Source organism: Sorex fumeus, unplaced genomic scaffold, assembly GCF_029834395.1.
Source record: "Sorex fumeus unplaced genomic scaffold, SorFum_2.1 ptg000009l, whole genome shotgun sequence".
NCBI lineage: Eukaryota > Metazoa > Chordata > Mammalia > Eulipotyphla > Soricidae > Sorex > Sorex fumeus.
This window is the reverse complement of record NW_026606066.1, coordinates 22,231,813-22,259,728: the sequence shown is the minus strand read 5'-3', so window position 1 is coordinate 22,259,728 and position 27,916 is coordinate 22,231,813. Positions and strand designations below refer to the sequence as shown.

At 39.0% G+C, this 27,916-nt stretch overlaps 1 protein-coding gene across 1 annotated transcript; it reads right to left on the bottom strand.

Annotated features, from left to right (window-relative positions):
* Positions 1–3,399: 3,399 nt before the first annotated feature.
* On the bottom strand, positions 3,400–25,920 carry DHRS9 (dehydrogenase/reductase 9). The gene is made up of 5 exons (XM_056110231.1): positions 25,838–25,920; positions 16,012–16,383; positions 12,839–13,097; positions 6,954–7,117; positions 3,400–3,623 (listed from the first exon to the last, which is right to left on the bottom strand). The coding sequence occupies exons 2-5, from the start codon at positions 16,322–16,324 to the stop codon at positions 3,400–3,402; spliced, it is 960 nt and encodes a 319-aa protein (XP_055966206.1). The 5' UTR covers positions 16,325–16,383; positions 25,838–25,920.
* Between the last annotated feature and the right edge of the window lie 1,996 nt (positions 25,921–27,916).

Sequence of the window (27,916 nt, the reverse complement as noted above, 5' to 3'; positions counted from 1 at the left end):
ATGTGTACCTTTTCATCTGCACCACTGCTTCTGGCAACTGAGGCGGGATCCCAAGGAGACTCCCCTTGTTGCTTAATTTAGGTTTAGATGAAGTTGTTTGTCATCAAGAGCCATAAGTCTGGTCCCGAAATGTTTCTTTGATTATATGCCAGCTTCTTTGTTACCTAAGGAAGAACTAGGCCCTCCCATTTTGGTCAGTTTCTCCCTGGCCCCTATCCATAATACCCTGGTCAGGAACTCAGTTTGAGTGTGGTAACTCAGATTTGAAGCCCAAACACAGTATTTCTTTTGACTTTCCCTGTATTTCGTTGCATGTTACTAGGAAAGTACAGAAGAAAGTGAATCTGTTATTATCTAGGAGGAAAGAATGATTTTTAGCAAGTTCATGGTTATACAAAACAATCAGTTCCAGACACAAATTTACCAAAACCTTTATATGAAAACCTGATTATACAGGTTTTTATATACAAAATTACCTTGGGGTTCTTTTTGATAATGATTGTTTTCACTGTACAAACCTATACAACATATAGTTAATCTACTTCACTGATGAAAGATAAAACTCATTGCTATGGCTTGGATGTCCTGTAATAAGTATAAAAACTGAACAAGAAGGGCCCTTGTCAGTATCTGTTCTATATTAGAAGCTGATAGTCTGTACAACTTTAAAGTCTTTAGATAGTCTCCTGAGCTTGACATATTCATAACAATTGCACAGAGTTGCTGAGTAAGAACTAAGCAAGGTTAACATGGCACCAACCATGTAGCTGTGGGTAGCATTTGCAACATCATCCTGGCTGCCATTGGCATCATCATCTTATTTTTTGCAACTCCTCAAAATGATTTGGAGGAGGGTGGGTTGAGTTTCCCTCCCCACCCCGAGCAGAGCCCCGGCAGCTGAAGACCTCCGGTTCCAGCCACAGCCATGCTTAAGACCACTCTCCACATGTTTGGACGAGCCTCACGCATGAAGGAACCGGCAGAGGAACCCAGGTGTGCCAGACCCGGGGCGTAGATCTCCAAGACTGCTCGGATTGGGACTGGGGCCTCCTTCACCCAGATCCCCATCTTCCAGTATGTAGGCATTACACTCACCAAGTGCCCCCGGTGCTGTGTAATACCATCAACGGAGACTATAAAATCCTGCTGCTGGAAGCGTGCGGCTGCATTTGCAGCTGTGCGACATCTTATCATCTAGTTCTTACTCTGGAGAACTTGGCAGGCTACCAAAAGTATCCTGCCCACACAGCAGATTCTGGCAAACACCCCGTGGCGTATTCAATATGCCAAAAACCAGTAACAATTATGGGTCTCATTCTCCTGACCCTGAAAGAGCTTTGAATGTGGCACTTTTTAAAATCTCAGGGCTAGGACGAAGGAGACGTTACTGGGGCCTGCTCGAGGCAATCGATGAACAACAGGAAGACAGTGATACAGTGATGACTTTGGGGTTCTTAGATTTTTAGATTTCTACTTTGTCCTCCATGTAACAGAATTCTTAACCTTTCTCATAAGAGAGGTAGCCCCTCTCCTGAGGCTTTTTTTTTTTTTTGATTGTTGTTCTTGGGCCATATCTGGAAGTATTCAGGGTTTACTCTTGTCTATGTGCACAGGGATTGCTTCTGGTGGTGCTCAGAGTATAAGGTACTGGGGATCAAATCCAGTCAGCAGCATACATGGCAAGCATGCTACCCACTGTCTATGTCTAGGAAACCCAATTCTTTTCTTTTCTTTTCATTTTGTGTGTGTGTGTGTGTGTGTGTGTGTGTGTGTGTGGTGGTGATGCGGGTGCCACACCTGACAATCAGGGCTTACTGCTGCTCTGCACTCAAGAATTTCTTTTGGCTGTGCTCAGGGGGACCATATGGGATGCCAGGGATAAAATTTGGATCTGTTGCATGCAAGGCAAATGCCTTACCTAATGTACTATCAAATCCAAGGAAGTCCATTTCTTATCTGCACCTTTGTTGCCTATTGACCAAGTAAAAGAATGCTTGACTTTTCATTCCCCCTTTGTCCTGCTCAAAGCTGGGCAACTTCCCAGTACAGGAGGTTTCAGTTTGGGGAAAATGCACCCTCGTAAATGATTTGTAAATGATGTATGAGGAACAGCACCGTCTCTATGGATATGTCAAAACTGTGACAAAGCAGGCCGCTCTGACCGGTAGCATTAGGTCGAAAGGGTCACCAGGTGGCTGACCAACGGTGCACGGCTCTATTCATTGTCCCATTCACTTTCCCACGTCCCATCCCCTTTTCCTTTCTTTTGGGTGGGCTGTGGAAACATACTTAAGTCTGTACCTATGCTCTGAATAAACGCACGCACGCATTCATGCCATCTCCTGAATGATGGAACCCTGTGTGACTCGAGTGCTGATTTCACCCTGATGGCCCTCCCCTGGCTCGGCCCCGCAGCGCCAGACGCGGCACACCTTGTTCTGTTTTAAACCTAATCCAATGTTATTCCAGTCTCCTTGTCTTTCAAAGCTTCTCTGTTCCATTTTTGTTTGAAATTAGAAGGTAGATCAGAACCTGGCAACCGTTGATCCCAACACCTGTCTAGTCACAGATGGCTTTTCAGGACCAACCTCTGTCTTCAGACTGTTCCTGTGTAGTCCAACCCTTTATGCAGAACACTCCATGGAGTGGGTGTTGAGAAAATGGTAGACAAGGGATGTTTCTTGTGGTTATTTTCCCCCCACAGTTCCCTTTTTTTTTTTCAGTTTTTATTTTGTTTTAGATTATACCTGGCTGTATTCAGGGCTTTCTCCTGACACTGTACTCAAGGATCACTTTTGGCAGTGCTCACAGGACCATATATGGGGGTCAAACCCAGGTTGGCTGTATGCAACTCAAATGGCTTCTTCAACTCCTGTACTATATTTCTGGTCCTTCTCACTTATATTTGTTTCTTTTTTCTTAATTCTCTTATTTCTTGACCTCTTTTCCTATCTCTTGTTTCCAGTTCTACTTGACATCAGTCAAATCATTTTTCATTTCTTTTTGTCCTCCCACCCCCATCAAAACTTCCAGAACAGGGGCCAGAGAGATAGAAGAGGCATTAAGGCTATATAAGGCATAATAAGGCCTACATAAGGCCTTAATATGGCCAATACCAACTTGATTTCTGGCACCATACATGGAGATTCGTCTGTCAGGGGAAACTCCTGACCACAGATCCAGGAATAACCCTTGAGCTCATTTCTAGTCCAAAACAAAACAAAATAAAAGCTTATAAAACTGTGTTCTAATCCTTCATTTCCAGCAAGATAACCAAATGCCTCAAATTCATTTACAAATGAATTTGATAAAAAAAAAGATAAAAGAATTAGATAAAAGAAATCTAAAGCAGATGAAATTAGCCCATCTCATAGCCTAGGGCAGGCATGACCAGCTGAGTCACACTGCTTTAGGATTATTTAGCTCTACTCTTTGTTTCAACAATAAAAAATCTTGCAAAACAGCTGGCAAGTGAGACAGAGGAATCCAGAAAGTCTTGGCATCTTTCCCAACAACATAACGGGTTTTGGGGAAGAGACTTGTGAGTGCGTGCTCCATGCATGCCACCACCAGGGAGAGGTCCCAGTTCATGAAGGTCTCAGTGGTTTTCAGTTTGTCTACACCTGTAAAAAGGAGACAAGAAACTGTTACTCTTTGGATGAAGGGTGAAAGAACAGTGTGAGGCTAAGGTGTGAAGGGGAGGAAGCACTGTGGACATTATGTTCAATTTGTTATCATCATTGAGGCCCATGATGATGATATTTCATTTATTCCTCAGAAAAGGAGGCAGCAATGTGTCTCAGATTTGAGTGGGTAGCAGAATCTCATTGGGACCATGACAAAATCCAAGCTATTGGTCTCCACTCTGATATCTAAGACAACTGTGAAATGGGGCCTAAGAATTGCATTTTTGATCAAATTTTAAGTTGATGCAGTTGGTGCTGGTCCAGGGAGCAAAATTGAAAGCAAGGAAAGAAATGTACTTCATGATTTATATAAGTTCTGTAAACCCAGAAAAAATTTGGGTTTGGTTCCTAACTTACTTGAAGGGAGTATTGTGTTTGGGGGAAGTGTTGGTGCATGGGTGTGCCCTCAAGCCATATTCCTTGTAATTCAATGAATAACGAGGAATTCATCTCCAAATATCTGACTTGGGAATTTAAAAGTATCCTAATTTTCAGGCAATTGAAATGATTGAGGAATGAATTGAGATACTTTTCACGATGCAGGTATTTTGGCTTACAGCATCCTGCTTTTGCTCTTAAAACATACTAGGTAGTTTCTTTTCAAGGGAAAATGTACAATTTAAATATTTATTTCAACTTCAAACCCCACTTGCCCTAAGTTTCTTGAAAAGCCTTACCTAATAATAAGAAATAAGGACTGGTCACACTTTTATTTTGGTTTTTGGCCAGCCAAGATGTGGGGGCTAGGGGGGCTACTCCCACCTCTGTACTTGATAATTTCTTCTAGTGGTGCTCAGGGACCATGTGGTACTCAGAATCACTTCTCCTCTTCTTGCATGCAGTGAATCTCTTTCACTTTATAGTAGCTACTTTGAACTTTTACTGCATTTATGCTATACTTTCCAGTGAGCCTAGCTGAGCCTCAAGTCTTTTTTGTTTTTTTTCTGTTTTTTGGGCCACACCCAATGATGCTTAGGGATTCCTTCTGGCTTTGCACACAAGAATTACTTACCCCTGGTGGTGCTCTGAGGAGCATATATGTTGCCAGGGATCAAATCTAGGTTGGCTGCATGCAAGGCAAGTGCCCTACCCTCTGTACTATTACTTGGGTCCCTGAGGCCTAAATCTTATATTAAAAAATTCTAATAGAACAATTGCAGCAAAATTGGGCTCCAGGCCTTCTGAAACAGAACACTTGTTTCAGGGCCAAAATGAAGAATAATTTTGAGATGCAAGAGCAATATTTATCCAAAGGAATTTGCAAAGTATTTATGGCAATGTCAAACAGAGAAAGCATTTTTTAAGTGAGGAATTTTATTTCTGAACCTACTAGAATCAGCAGCATAGGTGAGTGCAAGTGAGTGATTAATAGCTCTCTGTGGTGGTCATTGTAAACTGATAGAGGCTTGTTCTGGTCTCCACCTCTGAAGCAAATGGTGCTGGTCCAGGAAGCAAAACTTAAGGCAATAAAGGAAATGTACTTCATGATGTCTATAAGGTCTGTAAGCAGGGGAGCTTTTCCATCCTCCCCCATGTGCTGGCAGGTTTCTCAAACCTCACGTTCTAGTTGATATAGAAGACCATGTACCTCTTGCTTGTGTGTGTGTGTGTGTGTGTGTGTGTGTGTGTGTGTGTGTATGTATGTAGTTGGGTTGGTGGCTGGAAGGATCAATCATTTAAAAATCCTCCCCCAAAAGCATATGACTTGACTCTTGGCTCCACCTTGAAAACTCCTGATCTTGTACCCACACTCACTTACTGTCTAACCAAGCTCATAAATGAAGCACGACCATAGCAAGGTCTGAGGGACAGAGGTTGGTGGGGACCTGATTGGCACATACTGGGAGATCAGTTAGTGAACAATTGCGACTCAGACTAATCAGGACTAGAGAGTTTGAGACGTTGGTAAAGCACTTACACAGGAAATTCTACCAGATCCCTAATGCCTTTTTTACATTATACTGTGGGAACCCTAAGCAAAAGGCCAGGCTAGGATGCTTGGGTGCAAATCTCACTCTCCTGCTACCTGTTACCAGCTATGCTGCTTTGGTTTTTTATCTCTGTGCCTCTATTTCTAAAAATTAAGAGATATCTCTACCTCAGAAGACTTATTTGGGCATTTTAAGTAGGAATCACTTAGAATGGTGACAAGCACATGGTAAATGTCACACTACGTTAATCATCATAACTTGATATTTAGCATTAGTCATTCATCCATGACTCAGTCTGACTTATGTTGCTTTTTCCTTCTATGCCTCCGATGCATTCCTGCTCCAGGAAGTTTCCACCCAATCCTTCCCTCCAGTTCTCTAGAGCTTATTCATACCAATTTGTTCCATACAAATTTCTTTATTAACAACGATATTTTCCTATCTGGATTTATTGGGCAATGATTCCACACCTTCTAGGATGGTGAATTATGTTTAAGAAGTAAAGGATCAATGTTCTAGCTTGCTATTCAGTCTCATTGTTTTATAGTTGTGCTTGGTTACTTTTGTTGTTCGCTAAGTCAAATAAGAATTGAGGACAAGAGTTAGAATCTTTATATTTTGTAGTCTCCACAAATCTCAGCAATATTGAGTTAATAGTTGGTACTTACTAAGGATAGGATGCATATGCAGAAATAAAGACCATGGGCTTCTGTCCATATATACACACACCTGGTCTAAGATTTTGGATGTTTCCAAATCTCTGCTAATCACTACAGCTCTTAGTCTAGAACTTGGGATGTTATAAATATTTATAAGTATCTCAGAGAAGCAAGATAATACTAGAATGAAGAGGAATCATTGATGCTTGACTCAGTGCTCTAGTGTAGTGGTTTAGTGCTTTTACCCTGTAGTACAATTCTCAGATTAGCAATATTTGAGGGCTACCAAGGTTACACCTGATCGTGCTGGGGTGGGCCAATAATAGAGAGGTATGCAGTGCTAGGGATTGAATGAAAGACCTCACACCTGTTAGGCATGTGCTCCGCCACTTGAGCAATCTTGTCCCAGAACCTTATTTTTAAATTTATGTTTGCTGGACAGAGCCATAGTACAGGTAAGGTTTTTGCTCTGCAAGCAGCTGACCCGAGTTAGATTCCTGGCACCTCATGTGATCCCCTGAGCACTGACAGGCATGATCCCTGAGCCCAGAGTCAGCCCTGAGCCACACCAGGTGTGGCACCCAAACCAAAAATTAAATAAAGGAAATTTATGTTTACTCCTTTATGCATGCAAGACAATAAATTCCAGAGGACTCTGAATTCACCCACAAACTCACTTTTTGCAATGTAATCTTCTCCATATTGTTGTTTGACATCTGGTGATAACTGTTTCCAGAGGGAAAGCTTTTTTCTAATGGACTCTGCTGGATCAGACAGTCCTGTTTTGAAAATTCCTGGTTCAATGCATGAGACATGTACACCAAAAGCTTTCATGTCCAGTCTGTGGAAGAAAAACAACAACAACATAACAATATTGAAAATGTTTAATACAGGTCTGGTTACCTAATATGTGCTAATTGGGTGACCATTTACTTCATTTCCTTGGGAATATTTCCATGAAAACGAAGAATTAGGTTCATTAGAAAGGAATTTCTTGTTCTTCCCTATTGTTTTGCAGAGAACAATGAAGTGAAGACAGTGCAGAAAGGGCTAGGGTAGTGGCAGAATAGGAAATGGATTGATTGGATCAGCTGGACTCCAGTGTTCTCCCACTGCCATATTTTCCTTAGGCTACCAAGTACTCTGGGTCCAGACAGGTTTCTTCTCTGTGCTTAAGGAACATGATGGTGTAATAGGTTAATGATTGGCCTGGTTGAACTAGTTAACCTCCATTCTAGTAATGAAGATTGCATTACAATTGGGGATGGCTGAAGGACATAGTGTGACAGTTCCCATTGTAAATGATCTGCTCCTGATGGTGCTCAGCTGTTACAACATGACACCGCATTAAACCAAAAGTCTTTTTATTCACTAGGTAACAGGTTATAGGGGTTTCTTGGTGCCCATTATTAAAGCAAAACAGCATATTAGGAACCAGGATATGAATAATGATGGCCTAAGTTAATTTCTACTTTCACCAGGAATATTCATTTTACAGAAAACATCTTCATAAGATGATTAAATTCCCTACCTTTGAATTTTAAATGTGATTCAATTTATCTTAAGTTCTATTTTCTAGCAATTTCCTATTGTTTAATTTTAAGTATTTTCATGAAAAATGCAAATTATCTTGACCTTGAGAGATTTTAAAAGGAATACTGCTTGCATTAAAATAAAATAGGTTGTTTTCAATTTAATTATATTTTAGTTACTCATCATCTGATCTCATTTGAATTTCAAAAAGTAACAGTAGAGTTAACCTTTTAGCACTTCAGTGGAAGACTTTTTTCCTCACTCATTCATGAAAGTAGCATCTAATTGCAGGATAAATGGCTTTAAGTCAGTCAACAAAACTTGTCAGGTAGGTACAAAAAGTATAAAACCATCATACTTGGTTGGAAAATATAAATCTAAAAGAGTTACAGCTTTCTTTTGATTGATACCCCTAAACCCTTCCATTGCTGGTTGCTGCCATTGAACGATAATGCCTGTTGTACAACACCATTTCTATCATCAGCTGCATGATTCAGAAAGAAGCACTTCTTATTGATTTCACTAGGTATACTTTCAGGTGTAGTATACCTAGTGCATTGCAAATCTCACAGGGCAATCAAGGGGACAATGGAGAAACTCAGGCCTATCCCAGAACCCTGAACCAGAATTTGCTCTTTTATATGATTCTCCAGTGATTCCTATGCACATTAGTGTTTGAAAAACATTGTTTTATAGTTAAAAATGATCACTTTCAACAAGAATTGAGAGCTGAAATTAGGTAAAGGGATATACATAATAATCTTTCAGTAACTGCATTGCAAACCATAATGCCAAAAGGAAAGAGAGAGACAGAGAGAGAGAGAGAGAAAGTGAAAAAAGAGAGATAAAATGAGAGAGAGAGAGAGAGAGAGAAAGAGAGAATAAAAGTGTCTGCCAATAAATTAAAAGGAAAAACATTGTTCTAATATTGTGTTTATTTCTTGTAAGAACCAAACCAGGCAACATAAAATGGCAAAATGGAGTTGCTCTATCTCTATTAATCTCAGTGAAATAATATGACATTTCAGTAGCAGCCTAAACATACATCGATGGTATAGATCATAACTTGTGCCTCCAATAATTATGAGTTGATTAAATAAAATGAATAACAATAATAATAATATTAAATATAATTTTGTTTCTTTTTATCACAAACATCTTCTGTTTGCCCTCCTATCTCCTTCTCTCTCCCGAGAGACCCTGAGAGACTAACCTGTATTAATTATGTTTTCATATCTTTGGGTACAGTATATTTGGAGACCAGTGTTGAAAAAACTGAGTCATTATTCCTCCTGTCAGTTCATTTTCTCCCTTAACTCCCTTAAGGAAGACAGTTTGTATGTATTCAGGTGTGAAAATTGCCCTTTCTTGTTGTACATTTATTCCTATGGATTAAAGGTTTCTGCTGTCATTCAGCTCCAGACATCACACTGCTATTGATAATTTCCCTACATTACTTCGACATTTGTGTATCCTTCTTTACCATCCATTTTCTTTTGGGATACACCCAACTGTGATCGGGGCTTTCTTACACCTGACTGCTCAAGAATCATTTTGGCCCTACTGCGGGCCTATATTCAGTGCTGGGGGTCAAATAAATGTCAGCCACATGCCAGACAAGTACCATAACCCCTGTACTGCCTCTCTAGTCCCTATGTGCCCAATTGTAATCTGCCTCTATTTCTTGCTAGGATGTTTACTGATGGAATCACTTGCAATTTAGGAATTTCAATCTGATAGTGATGGGTCTTGTTTTAGTGAAACAGATTACACAAACAGGCACACAAACCTCTGTTTCCTACTGAACTACAAGGTAGGTGCAAAAATTATTAAAGAGCTGCTGCCAATCCTGGACTGAATGTATCCAGCAAACTTTTTAAGAACTCTCAGTGCACATCTGTGGTATATAAAGTAACAGAATGGGAGATTGACACCCAAGAATAGTAGAGTTAAGGACTAGGAGTTTACTCCATGGCTTGGAAGTCGGCCTCAAATGCTGGGGGGAAAGGCAGATCAGAGAGAGAAGGGAACACCGAGTAAAGGGTATCTGGAGGACTAGCTTGGGTTGGGAGATGCGACCCAAATGCAGCTATAGATAGGACATGATGGTCACTCAATGCCTCTGGTGCAAACTACAACACCCAAAAGGAAAGAGAGAACAAAAGGGAATGCCCTGCCTCAGAGATGGGGTGGTGGGGCATGGGGTGGGGGTGATGGGAGGGATACTGGGATCATTGGTGGTAGAGAATGGGCACTGGTAGAGGATGGGTACTCAATCATTGTATGACTGAAATGCAAGCGTGAGCTTGTAAGTCTGTAACTGTACCCCATGGTGATTCACTAATTAAAATTAAAAAAGAGCTTTCAGTGTAAATGTTAAAAAACAAATGGGAGGAGAAGATCAGAGTTTGAACCAACAGTATGTTTCTTATTTTACTCCCACCCTGAGCCCCCTATTTTGTACTCAAATTAAATACTCAGAAGTGGAAGGAAAAACATCATTTACAAATAGAGATGTCATTAGGATAAGCCCATTTTCTGAGCTAGAGGCTATGCTAGGCGAATTCAAATTTCAGGAAGAATCGGGCAAATTCCTATTTCTTAAATTATTTTTTATTTTCTTGTTATTTAATAGTCCAGTTTTCAGGTAACTTTGCGACCATGGCAGTGGTGGTAGCCACAGAAAAATGAGTGCCTGTAGTTGCCTAAATATCTGAAAGAGGGAACCTTCCTTTTTAATAAGAGTTACTATTATTTTAGTTTAATAAGTTTAATAAGTTTAATAAGATGACGGGAAGAAACTCCATTGTTTTTTGTCTTTCTCCCATCACATGACTAGTCCATTCCTTGGTCTCTTTGGGAAGAAGATGGCAATTGGAGTAACTTCTAGTTGGAGGGTAATCTCAAGGAACAAGAAAAAATACAGAGGGTTACAGAGAGGGAGGCAGGGAATGCAGCATAACATCGTGCACTGTACAGTAGACTGTGTGGCCCTGACTTAGAGAATTAATTTTGAGACAGATTGTCTTTCACATCCAGGTTACCATTTGGTGTTGCAAAAGTGGAAAGACAGGAATAGTATTGTGGAATCTTTGCTCATGGAACTGCCTTCCACAGAAGGATGGGTAAATAAATGGTCTGAACAAATGTCTACTGAAATACAGATATCACATTCTCCACATTTATCATAGAATTTTAATATGATCCAAAGTTACTGCGCTGTATAGCACTGTCCTCCCGTTGTTCATCGATTTGCTCTAGCAGGCACAAGTAATGTCTCCATTGTGAGACTTGTTACTGTTTTTGGCATATTGAACATGTCACAGTTAGCTTGCCATCTTTGCCATGCGGGTGTGATACTCTTGGAAAATATTTAGCATGCAATATTAATTACTTGGCACAAAAATGCTAGGAATATCTCTTTTTTTTTGGCTTTTTGGGTCACATCTGGCAATGCTCAGGGGTTATTTCTTGCTTTGAACTCAGAAATTACTCCTGGCGGTGCTTGGGGTACCATATGGGATGCTAGGAATCGAACCCGGATTGGTCGTGTGCTTGGCAAACACCCTACACACTGTGCTATCGCTCCAGCCCTGAATAGCTAGGAATATCTTAATGTGTTACAAAAGACAATGGATGGATGTCAATGTTGAGGAAATACAAATGTTTTAAACATCAGTCTTTAAAACTGCTATTAAAAAAATGTTCTAAGATGTAAAGAAAAACACTCTTGAAGTGAATGTAAAGTTAAAAAAACTCGGAAAAGATTAAAACATTATAAAGAGAATCAAATGATATTTCACACTTGAAAAACGCAAACACCAAAATGAAATATTTATTCATTGGATTCAGTAGTAGAATGGTGCTGGAAAAACTCAGTTGATGTGAATGCAGAGCACTAGAAATTGTCCAATGTAAATTTCAGAGAGAAAACTGTTTACAAATTGATAAGAGCCTTAGAAATCCAAGGGACAAAACTAAAGGCCCAATATTTAGAATTCTATAAAGAGAAGATAAAGAATAAGTTGTATAAAATAGGTTTGATACAAAAACTGAGAACCCTCAAGCCTGGCAAAAAGCATGACTATTAGTCAAAAAGCTTACTACCTCAAGTATTTTAAATTCCCCCAAGTCCATGTCTGAGACTAGTGAATCAAGAATTTTTGCTAAACTGGTTCTTTGTTTTGAGCTCTAAAATTCCACCAGCAAAATCTATGTAATCAATGTAATCTCCAATAGCAAATTCTTCACCTCTGATTAGAACCTTCTTGCTCTGACTTTTATTTGGAAGATTCTTTTTCTTTTTCTTTTTTTTTTTTTTTTGCTTTTTGGGTCACACCCAGCGATTCTCAGGGGTTATTCCTGGCTCTGCACTCAGGAATTTCTCCTGGCGGTGCTTGGGGGACCATGTGGAATGCCGGGGATTGAACCCAGGTCGGTCGCGTGCAAGGCAAACGCCCTACCCGCTGTGCTATCGCTCTGGCCCTCTGAGTTTTATTTGGAAGCAGAGGGACCATCAGAGAAAAACTGTCTTTTTTGGTCCTGTTTTTTCCAGGGGATGGGGTAGGGAGGTTTCTTAGAGGCATGGAGATTTGCTTACAGATTTTAGAATTGATGGAAAAAAAACAGCCATAATTTTGTGACAATTACATTTATCTTTCAAAATAATTTCTACTGAAGGTTTAGATGATGTGGTACTGTTGTGTTTACAGTCAGCAGTAACACCAATGGGGAGGCTTACCCTGATTTAATTTCTCTGATTTCTTAGCTGTTTAACAAATGGACATGTTGAATACAAATTTGTTGCCTCTCTCAGCATCATACATCAATGCGAAGAAGTAAAAGAACTTAGACCTCAGTTCAAATGCAGCTCTATCACTTTTCAGCTGGTGACCAGGGGCAAGATACTTTATCTTTCTTAGTTTCAGCAGTATCATCTATAAACTGGGAATAATTTAAAGCACTAAACCAAGTGTCTTCAATAAATGTTAGAAGCTAGTATTTCCTAACGTGACAATGTTCATTTTACCTTAAGCTGTCATTGAAGCCTTCTACTGCATATTTGGATGGGACGTAGCCCCCTCCGCAGAATGCAAGCCGACCCCCAACACTGGAGACATTGACAATCCTCCCTCGAGCTTTTTTGACCAAGGGAAGCATATTTAGTGTCACATTGATGAGGCCAAAGAGGTTCACTTCGATAGGTTCTCTGAAGTCATTCACTGTCAGCCAGTCAGTGGGAGCCAGAACCCCGAGAATGCCAGCGTTGTTGATCAGACCCCAGAGACCTACAAGAGAGAGGAAGGAAGGGAAGTGTGGCAGAAGGTGCTGGGTACTCAGGCTTCCGTAGCAGAAACAACACTTGCTTTGCACAATGAAGCCATATTTTCCTTGAGTACCACTTCTGCTTTGAAACACTTGGCAGTTTGGGGAAAGTGTTAGTGGAGAGGGTGGCAGGCTCAGATAAAAATCGTTGAAGTTCTGTTACTGTAAACTCTCTCACACTTAACTTTTTTTGGTTCTCAATGTCAAGTACCAATCCTGTCAGAAAGAGACTTTTTGTGTTTTAACCTCACATGTGGATTGAATGAATCTTTTTTCCCTACACTAAATCACAGTGCCAGAAAATATTTGTCAACTTTTCTCTATGAACAAAGAACAACACCAATCTACTTTGCATTTATTTACATTTTAGTGTGCTTTGGGGTCAAACTTAGCGGTGCTCAGGACTTACTTTTGGCTCTGAGCTCAGGAATAACTTCTGATATTGCTGATGGAACCATATGTGGTGCCAGAGATCAAACCCAGGTCAATCGTGTCCAAGGTAAGCACTCCGCATGCTGTTATTGCACTCACCCACTAATAAGTTGCTAGTATTTTGTTAAGGATTTTTGTATCTATGATCATCAGTGTTATCAGTCTGCAGTTCTTTCTTTTTGTATCAGGGTAATGTTTGCTTATTTTATTTAAAGTTTATTTTTGGTAAAAAGTGTAATCTTTCACTTGGCTTATTTGATGGGGGAATGAAGTGCTCAGGAATCCTGGGGTCAGAATCCTGTGATTCTTTGTTTATTGAGCCAGCAGGTAATGAGGGCCAGAGAACATGGGATTGTTGGGATCCTCCATGGGGGCTGAGGTGGTAATCATGTGATGCTGGGATTGAACCATGTCAGCCAGATGCAAGGCATATGTGTTAATGCTTGTTTACTATCTCCTCAGTCTTCACTTGGCAAATTTTATTGTAGAAAATACTTAATATCATTAAAGATAAATATTCAAGCATTTGAAATTATCTGGAGTCATCAAATCATTGATTTCAAGGTTCAGAGTCCCAACTATATGTTGAAGATGTGATTTTAAAAAATCGTAACACTTTTTTCTTTGTGAAAATATCTTCACCCATGGGAATTTTTCAGATTTTGTCCAAGCCATGAGAAGACCAGTCATTCAGAATGCAGTCATGTGAATAGAACTTAAAACAGAATGACTGTCTGATGGCTCCAATTCAACCATAAAATACCAGTATTCAAGTTCTCAGTCCATTTTTTTAAATAATATAGGAGTACTGCTAGTTGTTTAGCCATTGATTAAGCTGATTGAATTGGACATGAACTCCACATTATTTTTTTTTTAAATTGTATCACTGTGAGATAGAGTTACAAAGCTTTCATGTTTGAGATTCAGCCATCCAATGATGGAACATCCATTCCTCCACCAGTGTACATTTTCCACCACCCACATCCCAGTCCTCACCCTTCCTCTATGGCAGACAATTTCCCCAATACTCTCTCTATAATTTTGGGCATTATGTTTTTTCCTATAATAACATTTTAATTAAAATTTAAGTGAGACTGTGATTTTAAATATTTAAGAGACCTTAAAATACGTATCCAAAGTTCTATAAGCACTCAATTACTAATACAAATATAACCAAATTTGAAAGAAAAATTTACAAAAAATTTGTGTGCTGTGTATAGTGCCAGGGATCAAATACAGAGCCTGATATATGCAAGGCAAGCACTCTACCAATGAGCTACACCCCCAGCTCCCCAAAGACAGGAACTTAATTCATCAAATTACCATGAGCTATCCACCAGATAACTTTCTGTGAAGAAATTACCCCATTCTATTTAACAGAATTTCCTGATTTGCTTGAGATCAAATTTGTCATCCAAATAAAACCCAATACAGAGATAGTCATGCATGGAATTTATTGTGTGCTACTGTTTGTAAAATACTCTAGTAGTCCTGCACATGCCTAATATTTCCAACTTAGATGGGAGACCCTAACAGGGTACACTTTCTGGCAAACAAAACAATAGAATGGTTCCGCTGCCTGGAGCTCTGAGTTGAGGGCATTATGTTTTTGCTCAAAATTTCCCAACACCATTCAAGCCTACCTGCCAGGGGCAGACGTTAGATAATTTATTTTCCATTGCTCATTTTGAATATCATGAGAGCTCATATGGCCACAATTGTAAATGTAAATTTCTAGATTGTAAATGGTTGGATTCCAGAGACATCTCTGTATGACACTAATCCATTTTGGAATTCAATTGGGAGTCTCTGGGTCAGGGCTGTTGGTGTACTAATATGGCACCAGGAGGCAAATTACGAGTGTGATAGCCAGTCTACTGGGTGGGCAGGGCCCTAGGGAGGGGAGGGGCAGTCCAGCTCCTCTGCCACCATGTGGACTGGAGATTCAGTCCTGGAACCCGCATACGGGGGGGTGGGGGTTACTTGTGGAAGATCTTGGTTGCCGGGATTCCATTTGGAATATCTCAGGCCATTTTTGCCCTCTCCCATTGAAAGAAAAATTTGTAGTGGACAAGGTGTCTCAGGTATTCAGATAGTAATTGAGTATTGCTCTTGTTATTTTATAAATTTTAGCTCCCATTGTCTTTTTGATGTATTTGTGGCTGAAGCAACACTTCACAGGAGATGACCAGGAAAGTAAATATCTCCATCTCGGCTCTAAGTCCACCCACTGAGACTTAAGACTGAAGATAACTTGCCTATGCCTCTCATGCACACAGAGAGATTGCAACTTGAAACAACTCAGAAACTATTCCATGATTTCTCTAATCGTGTCTAGAATACCACAGGATATTAGGAGACATTCTCTAAAGACTTTAAAATTAAACACCTTAGCTCTAATTATCCCACCAGAATGTCCTTTCTTCCCACTCTCAGGTCACTCACCCTTTTCCCCAACTTGGTTTTTCACCCACTGGGCAGTCCTCTTGACAGTTTCAGGGTCTGTTACATCCAGAAGCACTGTGTGAAGCCGTTCTGATGTTTCTGCCTTTAAAGCTGCTGATCCTGATTCAGTCAGACAGGCAGCTAAGACATGAAAACCTTTTTTATCAAAAGTTTTGGCTGCCAAATTTCCAAAGCCTGAGTCGCATCCAGTAATGAAAACATACTTATCAGTAATATCTGAAATTTTTAATTGTCCTTTATAATTCCACAAGAAGCCACAGAGGATGAGAAGGGCTAACAACCAAAACAGCATGTTTGTTCTTATGTGTGACAGAGACACTCCTTTCTTGAACAATTGGAGAATATATTGTCCTTCAAAATTAGAAGAAGATTCAAGTTAGAACTATTAAAACATTATAACTCAGGATGGAAGAACTTGATATTTTAATGCATTTAAGAAGATAAATCACTAATTGCATTAAAACATTAATTTATATTTGATTGGGAAAGTAGTTTTTTAAAAGCAAAGATAACTTTTGGAGCTGGAAAAATAGTACAGTGGGTAGGGTGCTAGCTTTCATACAGCCAAGCCAAGTTCAATCCTTGGCATCCCTTATGGTCCTGTGAGCACCACCAAGAGTGATTCCCTGAGCTCTGCCAAGTGTGTCCCTCTCCCTGTAAAGCAAGTAATGAAAAAGTAACCAGCTAATAGAGAAATTAATGGAAGAGAGATGGACCATAGTGAAGTTGACAGGGGTCTGAGGTACAATTGTAAATGGGATTTTTGAAAATCTCTCTCTCCCTCTCTCCCTCCTATTTTATTACATTTAGAAAAGCTGTGATCTTTTGTGTATTGATTTGTGTAGCCTGCTATTTCACTATACAAATATATTGTTTCTTTTTTCTTAATATTTTTTACTTTATAAAGTAGTTCACAGTATTTGGTTATATTTGATATACCAATCCCACCACCATTACATCTTTCCACCACCATATTTCAGGTGTTTCCATCCCAACCCCCAATCCCTGCCCCAAAGCAGAACTGAAATAATAAAAGGAATGGGGTACTTTTTCTAGTCTAACTATATCCCAAGGGTTGTCTGATTCCAAGTTTTTTTTTCTTCTTGGATCACACCTAGCGATGCTCAGGGGTTAAGTCCTGGCTCTGCACTCAGGAATTATTCCTGGCGGTGTTCGTGGGATCATATGGGATGCTGGGGATCAAACCGAGGTTGACTGCATGCAAGGCAAACACCCTACCACTGTACTATCACTCTAGCCCCAAATATATTGTTTCTAGTAGCTTTTTTGTAGAGTTCTTAAGGTTTTCTAAATATTTGTCATCTGCAAATAGTGCAAATAGTAAAAATTTTACTTCTTCCTTTTTCTATCAAGATAACCTTAATATCTTTTTTTTTCTTGTCTAATTTCTCTGGCAAGTACTTCCAGTGCTATTTTTAATAGAAGTAGTAAGAGTGGGCAACCTTGTCTTGTGCTTGATATTAAAGGGAAGGCTTTAGTTTTTCCCTTTTGAGCATACTGTTTGCTTTGGGCTTGTGGTAAATGGTTTTGATTATGTTGAGAAAAGTTCTTTCAATTCTCATTTTATTTATTTTTTATTATTAATGGTAATAAATCTTGTTAAATGCTTTCTATGCATCTACTAACATGATCATTTTATTTTTCTTATATTGATAGTTTTTCTTTGATTTTCATATGTTGAAACATCCTTGCATCCTTGGGAAGAATTCTACTTGGTCATGGTGTCTGATTTTTTATGAGTTGATGGATTTAATTTGCTAGTATTTTGTTAAGGATTTTTGTATCTATGTTCATCAGCGTTATCAGGCTGTAGTTCTCTCTTTTTGTATCAGGGTAATGTTTGCTTCATAAAAACTGGAATTATTTCTGTTTCTTTGATTTCCTGAAAGAACCAAAAAAGGATCAGCAGTCACTCTTCTTTAGAGGGTTGAAAGAACTCACTAATGAAAGAATCCACCTGGGCCTGTTCTTTTGTTTAGGGAAAGACCTTTGATTATTATTTTAATTTTCTCTATAGTGATATGTTTGTTCAGGTGTTCCATTTCTTCTTGGTTTAGCCTTGAAATGTCATAGGAGTCCAAGAATTTATTTATTTCTTCTAAATGCTCTCGTTTAGTTACCACTTGGTAAGTTTACCTCCACAATAACTGAAGAACAAGAAACTCAAATTAGATAGTCAGACTCCCTGTATCCTCCTTGTCTTCTGTATCTCCCCCTCAAACTCCTACTTCCTTCCTTTTCCTCCATACCTTCTTTTCAGTCCAGTGAGTAGCAGAGGGAAGCCTTTCAGTTATTAAGGATTGAGTCACATAAAAAATTGTGCTGTCCTCATTAGGTTTACCTCTGTCTCAAGGGTCATTTAGATGTTAGTACCCTGACCTAAATTTAAATCTCAGCATTTCCAACCTTGACCTAGAAACTTTCAGTGTGTCCTAATGCCAAAGATTGTTTCTTTTTCAAATTCTGGGGTTCACATTCCTTTAGATCATTAAAGAGATGGGTCACAAACTGACACATGCCTTTGACCATGAATAGTATTTTAACCCAAGAGAATGCCTCTGAATGGCAGTCCTTGGTCAGAATGATTACGAAAATGATCTACACAAGGAAGCTGATTGATGACCAAGGGGTTGTTGATCCTAGAGAAGTAAGTTACAGCAACTAATGGGGCTGCCTTAACTCTACTCTGCCCCATGTGGTCACTCCACATGACTGACTGCCTGCTCCCAAATCCAGGTATTCAGAGTATTTACCTCAGTTGCATAGACTTGCTCAGCTGTTTTCCAGTTTATCTTTCTACTGTGTATACTCACTCATGAGTATATAACAGTCTTTTCTTCATCCAGTGGCTGTGATATCATTAAAGTCATGAGTGGCATGAGGAAAACAGATTTTCAACGCCTTTGCTGCCATAAGTGTAAGGCCTTTGAACTGCTCATGAATATTTTTCTTGAGCCAAAATTATACTAGTCACCTAACCAGTAAAAATATAGGAAGCAAGAGCTAAGGCCACACACACACACACACACACACACACATACACACACGCACACACGCACACACACACACACGAAGCTATGCACACTATGTACATACTTATATACATACCAGTCATACACATATCACTAATACACACACCACAAATACACCAAACTCATGCACACACACTATTAAAACACCACACACCCAGATACACATGCACACACACACACACAGACCTCAGAATCAGGCAGGCTCAGAGGCTTAAGATTAGTATCTTGATCATCAGTGCGCCTATTATTTATGTTTTCTTTGCCTCCATTTCCTTATTGTAAAATAGCTACCTTGGAAAGAACCTGTTGAAATAAAGTAACTCACTGCCTGTCCTCAGGAAGATGATAAGAAGAAACTTATCAACATGATCAGTCATTTCCGTTCTGCTTTGGGCACCCCTCATATCTAGGACTGGGTGTCTCATGCTAAGGACTTGTTCTGGGCCTTTTGTCCTGGATAATGACTTGAGATGTGGGGGGAACTTGTTGTGCATATGCAGGAGGCTTAACTGGACCTCTACTCTCTACATACTGGAAGCTCTACCTGTTTCCATTATGATAACAAAAATGTTTTTAGTCTTTGTAAAATGTGCCCTGAGGGACCAATAGCCCCCCCAGTTGAGAATAACTTTCTGGAGCTTACTTGACTTGGTGGTCCAGGACATCACAGTACCCAGAACTGTTTTCCTGGAAACTCAGTCATTGGTTACTTGGTGTGTCATATTAATGAGAGTTTAATTTTTTTGGCTTAAAATATTTATTTTTAAAATTTTGGAAACCACACCTGGCAGTGTTCAGGAGATACGCCCAGATCTGTGCTCAGGAGCCACTCCCAATAGTGTTTGGAAGATCAAGTTGTGCTGGGAACAGCAGTTAGCTGTATACAAGGCAAATACCTTAACCCCTACATGATCTCACAGACCCTAGAAAAGTTTTGCTACATATGAATGTTAATTTTATTCTTTTGTAGTTAGCACTACTTTCTTTTTGTTGTTTGTTTGTTTTGTTTTGGGGCCATACCTGACTTATTCCTGGCTCTGCGCGCAGAGATCACTCCTGGAGGGCTTGGGGGAAACATATGGGATGCTGACTGTGCAAGGCAAGAACCCTACCTGCCGTATTATCTCTCCAGCTCTGTTAGCATTAGTTTCTAATATCGAACTAAATGTCTCTGTCATCAAAAGAATAAGAAGCAGGAAATAAAGACAAATTTGCATATAATATCACTGGTGAGTTTATAATAACTCAAAGAATTCTCACAATATTCATGAGGCCTAAATTTTGATTGAGAGTTTTGAATTGAAATCGCTTCAAGTTCTTTTGGGGTTTCTCTTTATTGGACATGCTCAGTTAGTTCAGTACAATTCAGTATAAATTACTAGAAAATCTACATCTCATGGATGGTCATTTGACCAGTTCTGGTAGGGAAGGTAACAACAACTGTGGTTTACTGAGTGCTTACAAGTTAGCCCATCTGCTAGGATTTATAAATATGCCACTTAAAACTCACAATAAAATAATCTCTGTTTTATATAAAAAAGGAGAAAATTCAGAAATGATTAACTGGTTCAAGATAAAATTTCTTAAAATTCAAGATACAATTTGAAATAATGGTGGTGGGAAGGTGTAATGGGTGTAAAGGTGGTGGGATTGGTGTTAAAATATTGAATGTAACCAATTAATGTGAACATCCTTATGAAAATAAAATTTAAAAAATTTTAAAAGGGTACAATTTCTTCTTGGACTGATCATATTGCAACTACTCCATCATATTCCGCCATCTATGCTTTAAATTTCTATTCTGTTCTTGAATCTACTGCCATCTGATTCACCTTCAACCCTGAGAGACTGGACTGTGGGACTTTTCTTGACACTACAGATGCCTTGTGTGTTACTTGGCATTTCATAAATAAAGCTTGTGAAAGAAAAGAAGAAAGAGAAGAACAAGAAAGAATTTCCAATGATCTCAGAATTTGGTGGTAACAGGATTAGTCTTTGAGTCTTCTGAATTATCAGGGGAGAAGAATGATGATAATTGTGATTACACAGGGAGCTTAGGTTTATTGGTTACACCCATCACAGTGCTCCTGAGCCACTCCCATTCCTCTGTATTTATCTGTAAACTCTTCTCTGTGCTCTCCTCCCCAATCGGCTAATCACCTTCTCTCCCTAATCAGATTCTGTTAGCTTGTAAGATCAGATCCTTCTAAGGACACTGAACTTGTATTGTAAATTATGTCTTTTACATAGTTTATCTTTAAGCAATGTCCTTTCTGTATGGACACAGGAAGACAGTTAATATTATGCTTTTGTAACTTGGGAGTTGATTGACTCAGAATAATATTTACTTCTGGGCATCTGCTTTCTTGACTCTCTTGTCCTTAGTTCCTAGCACCCCAAAAGCAGGGTCCCAACAAGGGACTGAATGGAACCAGGGCAAGTTGTAACCTATGCTGGCATCGAAATAGGCCAGGCAAAAGCGTCACTCAACTATAAGTTGAGGGCATGATCATAGACAAATGCTGTCATGATTCAAAGGTAACGATGAGACTAGGACCCTGCTGGGGCTAGGAAGACAAACCTGGCCTGAGGACTGCGGAATATATAGTGAGATGTCCTCAAGAAGAACCAAACTGTAAGTTTATATCTCTTACTCTGCTCATACAGAATGACATTGCTAGAAATATTGGAAGTAGATTTACTACAACTATTTAAGTAAATTACTAGCTGAGGAGAGAACACACCTTGTTGGGATCCCACCCTTGAGCGGATCTCCTAGTAATCTAGAGTAATCTCTTTAGATGAGATTTTATCCTTGAGTTAATCTCCTCAAAGAGTGGTCTTACCTTTCTTTGTTGATTTTTAATGTTCAACCCACCTTTGTGTCACCACCCTACATGATTGCTATATAAACTAAGACTGTAAGCTTAGAGAGCAGAGTCAGAAGTGAGAGAGGTGAGAGGGTCTCAGGCTTGAGAGAGAGAAGCAGAAGGGGAGTGAAGATTGGAATAAACTACAATTGATACAGACCAGCCTAGCCCTCATTCCTTCCTTTGCCTACCTATCGCCTTCCGCCTCCCCGGGATTGGGGAAGAGACCCGAGACCACCGAACGTGGGCAGCGAAAGAGATAGAATGCCGCCAGACTTTTGAAAACACACACAATTTAGGTCATTTTTTTTTGATGAAGCAAAGTTTTTATCGAAACTTATTTAAAAGATGTGAGGAGAGAGACAACCTGGCAGGCTACCGAATGTAACCTGCCCACACGGCAGAGTCTGGCAAACTCCCCGTGGCGTACCCAATATGCCAAATACCAGTAACAATGATGGGTCTCATTCTCCTAACCCTGAAAGAGCCTTGAATATGGCACTTTTTAAAATCTCATGGTAGGAAGAAGGAGACGTTACTGGTGCCTGCTTGAGGCATTCGATGAACAACAAAATGATGGATGATTGTGATCGTGATCGTGATTGTGAGGAGAGAGAAAAGGAAAAGTACTTGTTCAAGATAGAACACAGGATTCTCCAGATTAGAAATAGGCAAGCAAAAAACAGAGACAAGCAAGATATGTGTTCAAGGGAGAACAAGGGCTTGAAGAGCAATCGATAACTTAAAATCTTTAAGGTCTTCCAGGTTGGGACTGGGAATCTACAAGAGAAGTTAGAAGCACATGGGAGTCACTGGTTTAGTCCTGGGTACCACAGGGTATTGGCCTTGGCAGCTCCCAGCACTGCAGACCCTAAGTATTGGAACCTCTGATCTGGTTGACTCAGTATCACCAGAAATGGCTCCATGACCCCTTGGGCACTGCTTGGAATGTCACCTAATGCCCCCTCCCCAAATAATTTAAGTAATATTTACTACATTTCACTGTCACACTGCTTGTGTGAGCCAAGAAGTTATGCCTTATATGGTCGTTTGCTAGGCAACTGAACTAAGATTTGATTTCAGAGCCCTACATTGTGTGAAAAGAGGAGGGAGATCTCTAAAAAAATAAACAAGTTTCAGTCAATAAGAGGAATAAAATTACTTTGCAAACATTTTTTACTACGCCACAAAAATTCAAAGGAACAAGAAAGGAGAACTTTCCCTTTCATTTGTGGCATGACATTCTCAAAAATAACCTCCTTTCTACAGTAATAGGAAAATATTGCAACTTGATTGGTGGTTTTGCTTACTTCCACATTTAAAATTTTTCTCTTACAGACTGCTTCTCCTACTAAGTGGTGCAAAATAAGATCCTTTGATTTTACTTCTCCACTTTCTTCTGCTCTTAAAAATTAATGACACAGTTACAAACAAAAAGAATGGAAAATGGTGTATAAATGTTTTTGTGAATATAATTTTAAAATATAGAGTTCTTTCTCAATTCTATCTCCTTGGCAACTGAGCTATTTCTACATAATTCAACTAAATGTTTTATTTTAGACAGTAATACTAAACCTAGCTAATCACAATAATGGGGGTTTATAAAATATTTACTTATTTTTAACTTGTTGCAATCTTGGTTTAGGTTGAATCAACAACTAATTTGTTAGTCAAAATACATCAAATAGAAAGTGTTTAGCAACAACTTTCTAAAACACTCGTCCTGTGGTTTTCTTGTACTCATTTCCTTTATAGTAGCAACAGACCATACATGTGTATCTTTTGAACATTTTCCTATTGTAAACTTGCTTAACTGAATTCCTTTTTATTTTTAATGTTTTCTTGAAGCATGAAAAAATCTTTTTAAGTGGCCTTTTAAAAATTTCTGCTGCCTTTTTTTTTAAAAGATAAACAAGGATTTACACTTAATGTCACAAACTACATCATACGACCTTGTGGCTAAAAAGAAGTTCAAGTTGGTCTTCCTGCAACCTAAAGATATTTAAGAAATGGAGGAAATCCATTGGGATTCTTATTGAAAAATGAAATTCGGTGTCATCTTAACTAAAAAAATTAAATCAATAAATGCTCTCTTGGCAACTTGATAGCAATAACAACAATATTTGTGATCCATTACTGATACAGTGCAGATAGAATTAAATATCATAGAAACATAAATTCCCTCACTCAAGGACTTGGAGATATTTCTCCATTACCTATATGGCTGTGAATTCTGCTTCCTGTGGGAGGAAGATGGCCTGGAGTATCCAGCGTGTACTTTGTGTAGCAAGACTGTGAGGCATGTATTAATGGGATCTTTCTCTGGCAACTCATTCAACCATTCCCCTAGCAGAGTTCTGTCAGCCTTCTCTTCACCAAGGAAATATCTGATGAATTTATTCTGTCAATATTCAGTACTATGGATAGAAATATATCTGCCTTCCTTTTGCCTCCTCTCAAAAAAATTAAATTTACCATAAAATCCATAATTGCAAATTAATTAGATGCTGTCTTCTAGGCTGACTACTTTGCCAATATTGTCCCTGACAGTAAGTATTCAAGGTCATTGTAAAGCCTTGGGTATTTGACTTCTGGCCTCTGAATAAATAAAAGTTGCTAATAGCATGCTATTTCACCTTTCATATAGTTATAGTAAGAGATATGAGGCTTCCAAGAAAACTTGAAAAATTGGGCAAATGTATATCTAGATACACGTTGTCTATTTCTTTCAGCTGTTGTTACTTTGAATGAGATATTGAAGTTCATAAAGAAGATGCCAGAACAAAGGAACATGTATTATAAGGAATTCAAGACCAATTCCCATTTTCCCTCATTAGAAATGTGTGAGAATGATTTTTTCCTTGTATTTAAACATGTATGTTTGTTCTAAATGATGAACACATTTTCTAAATCTCAATGAATGTCATACAAATGTGACATAATTCATTTCTTACAGCCATCTATCCAAAAATATTCTTTGAGAACCTAATATATGCCAGTGGATATTTCCTATAACACAATCCTTACTCTGATACAGGTAGTGTAGCAGGGAATTTTAGAACTAATTACAACCCTGTTTTATTTATTCACTTCAAATTTTTGAAAAAATCAAACAAGCAATTCTTAGAGAGAGCCTCATAAAGCTTCTAAATAGGGCTGCCAGGCGTAAGAGCAGGGAAGTCCTTCTCCCAACTTTCTGCCTTTCCTGCTATTGAACAGTTAAAATGAAAACAGACTTTGGACTTGAAGTTCCCTGTAGAATGCTAGCCTCTGGATTATAAATTGAAGAGTACATGTAGAAATAAATTTTATTGCAGCTATCTCAATTTCCAGTAATCAAATTGCACTGTGTGATTAAATTTCTTGCTTCCTTATAGGCTTATAACACCTTTTCTCCCACTTGGTTAAGTGTATGTGTGACCACCCACCCACATAGGCATCTGATACTACTGGAAAGTCAACAGATAAGACTTACAATGAAGAGAAAAATTGCTGTCTAGCAAGAAACACAGCTGAGATGTTTATCTTTTTAGACTTTCCCACTTCAGTTTCCAACTAAATGATATGATTCACAGAAGACATCAAATAGTTATAGAAAAGCTAGATATAGATTTAATTGTGACTCTAGGCTACTAAAGAACACTAGAGACCAGGGAGATTGTAGCCAAGTTTCCCAGTAACAGATTATTTCTGGGGTGAAATAAGCCCAGTGCCCACCACCTGCTTTTTAAAATATATACTTTTAAACAAGTAGCAACAGTTGACCACAGTTTCAAAACAACAACTTCAAGAATAATTTTATAAACATGAGGAATATCAAAGGCAATTGAAAAACTGACATGAGAAATGAAGAACTAGAGGGCCAACCCAGTCCCTGGTTACCTGAGTATGAATGGATTGGGACGCAAATGTTGTGACTTGCTGCCAGCTGTGCCAGGGGAAGGAAGAGTTGTGTCAGGCTGACTGACCACACTGATCCTCTTGAGGAGGAGGTGCCAGCTTCTGTTGAGCCAGCATGTGTGAGGACTCACTCTGTGAGTCAGTCTTTTTGTGGCACTGGGCGGAGACCAAATCTCTCTTCAATGGATGGAGTTGTGGGTCATGTGTTTCCAAAGACTTTGCCCATATCTTTTGTGAATGTAGTCTAGTTTAGAAGGGGCTTAAAAATTATCAATACCTTTTTTGTTTAAAATATTTTATTAAATCACTGTGAAATAAAGTTACAAAGTTGTCCATGATTTGTTTTCAGTCATACAATGTTCTAACACCTGTCCCTTTATGGGTGTACATTTCCAACCACCGAAGAGACCAGTATTCCTCCTTCCACTCCCCACTCCAGTCTGTCTCTGTGGCAGATACCACCCCCCCCTCTTCCTCTCTCTGTTTTGTCATTATGGTTTGTGGTACAGGTACTATAAGGTTATCATTTATATCCCTTTACCTACTTTCAGTACTCAACTATTGAATAGAGTGTCATTTCCAGCTATCATTATCACAGTGGTCCCTTTTCTATTCCTTCCTACTCTCCCTTTCCCACTTGTGACAAGCTTCCAACTGTGGATCAGTCCTCCTGGCTTCTCAATACCTTTTCTTGAATAGTTCCTATAGTCTCATGATCACATTTAGCTGCTGACCTAGTGTGACTTGGGAGCATTTGATAACTGCCTCTTTGCATAGCTTTAGTTGCTTGACTTTTGAGTAGTGTTGATTGTTCATGATCTCTAGATTTTGTTTTCCATTTTTTTTTTAACATGACTGCTAATTTGGCACTTTCCTCTACTAAGAGACTAGGTAAGGGTTGTTAATCTCTGACAATTTTTTATTTTTATTTCAAGAAAATGAAATAAAAATCTCTGACAATTTTTTATTTTTATTTCAAGAAAATGAAAGAATATGGTGACATATGTGATGAACTTATTCATAAGCTTAAACTTGGTCTTAAGGAGATTTTGCTGAAGTGGTGTCTGAAATGAGGCCACTGGGAAGGAAGACCCCTTTCTTCCCAGAGTCTGTTTCCTAGTTGATTGCATAGAGGCTAAAGGTGATGAGGGTGCTTATATGCACAAGATCACCCACAATCACTTCCTCCTGGGGCACAGAGATAGCACCTATCTCCTCTGTTTAAGTTCTGTTTCTCCAGAGACCAGTGGTTTCAAAGACAGATTTTTCAGACTTCTGTTTTTCTTCTTTGTACAATTTAAAATTTAGCTGGGCTGAGTTGAGAGAAGAAACTTATCTATCAAGGAAAAAAATGTAGACATTGGTATATCTCTTTAAATTAAATGGGCATCTTTTTCCTTAAAATTAATAAAAGGAGATGGAAAATTACTCAAAGATTTTGGGAGAAATATTGTGTTATATATCTTTTCCCTTTTAACATTCCACAAGCATCAATAAGACACATCATAAAACTTTGTAGGGAAATAATTCAATGACTTAAATCCATATGAAGGAGAGTATAAATAATTGATATTGGGTTCTTCCTGCAGGTAAGGTACTATTACTCAGAATTTGAACATACTGATATCTGGGTGGTCATGGAGAAGAGGCAGCAAAGGGCAAAGAATAAGCTGTTAACAACAGTAAGCTTTGCTGACCCTATAATCTTTCCCAGTGCAGTCCTTAAAAACACGCACAACAACACCACCCCAACCCCCAGAAAAACAACCCAAATTCCAAATAGATTTTTAAAGTGCACGATTTGGGTTAGAAAGATAGTATCATGGATAAGGCACTTGCCTTGCTTGAGGCTGAACAGGGTTAGATATCTAGTACCCCATATGGACCCCTGAACCTGCCAGAAGTGATCCCTGAACAGAGCCCGAGGAAGCCCTGAGCACCACCATGTGTGGGTCCAAAACAAAGCAAAAGAAAATAATAAATTGTCAAATCTGATTTACATATTGAGAATCAGAGTTTAGTCCCTCTGTTTGAATCCTTCTATTCCAGTGGAACCTGTTC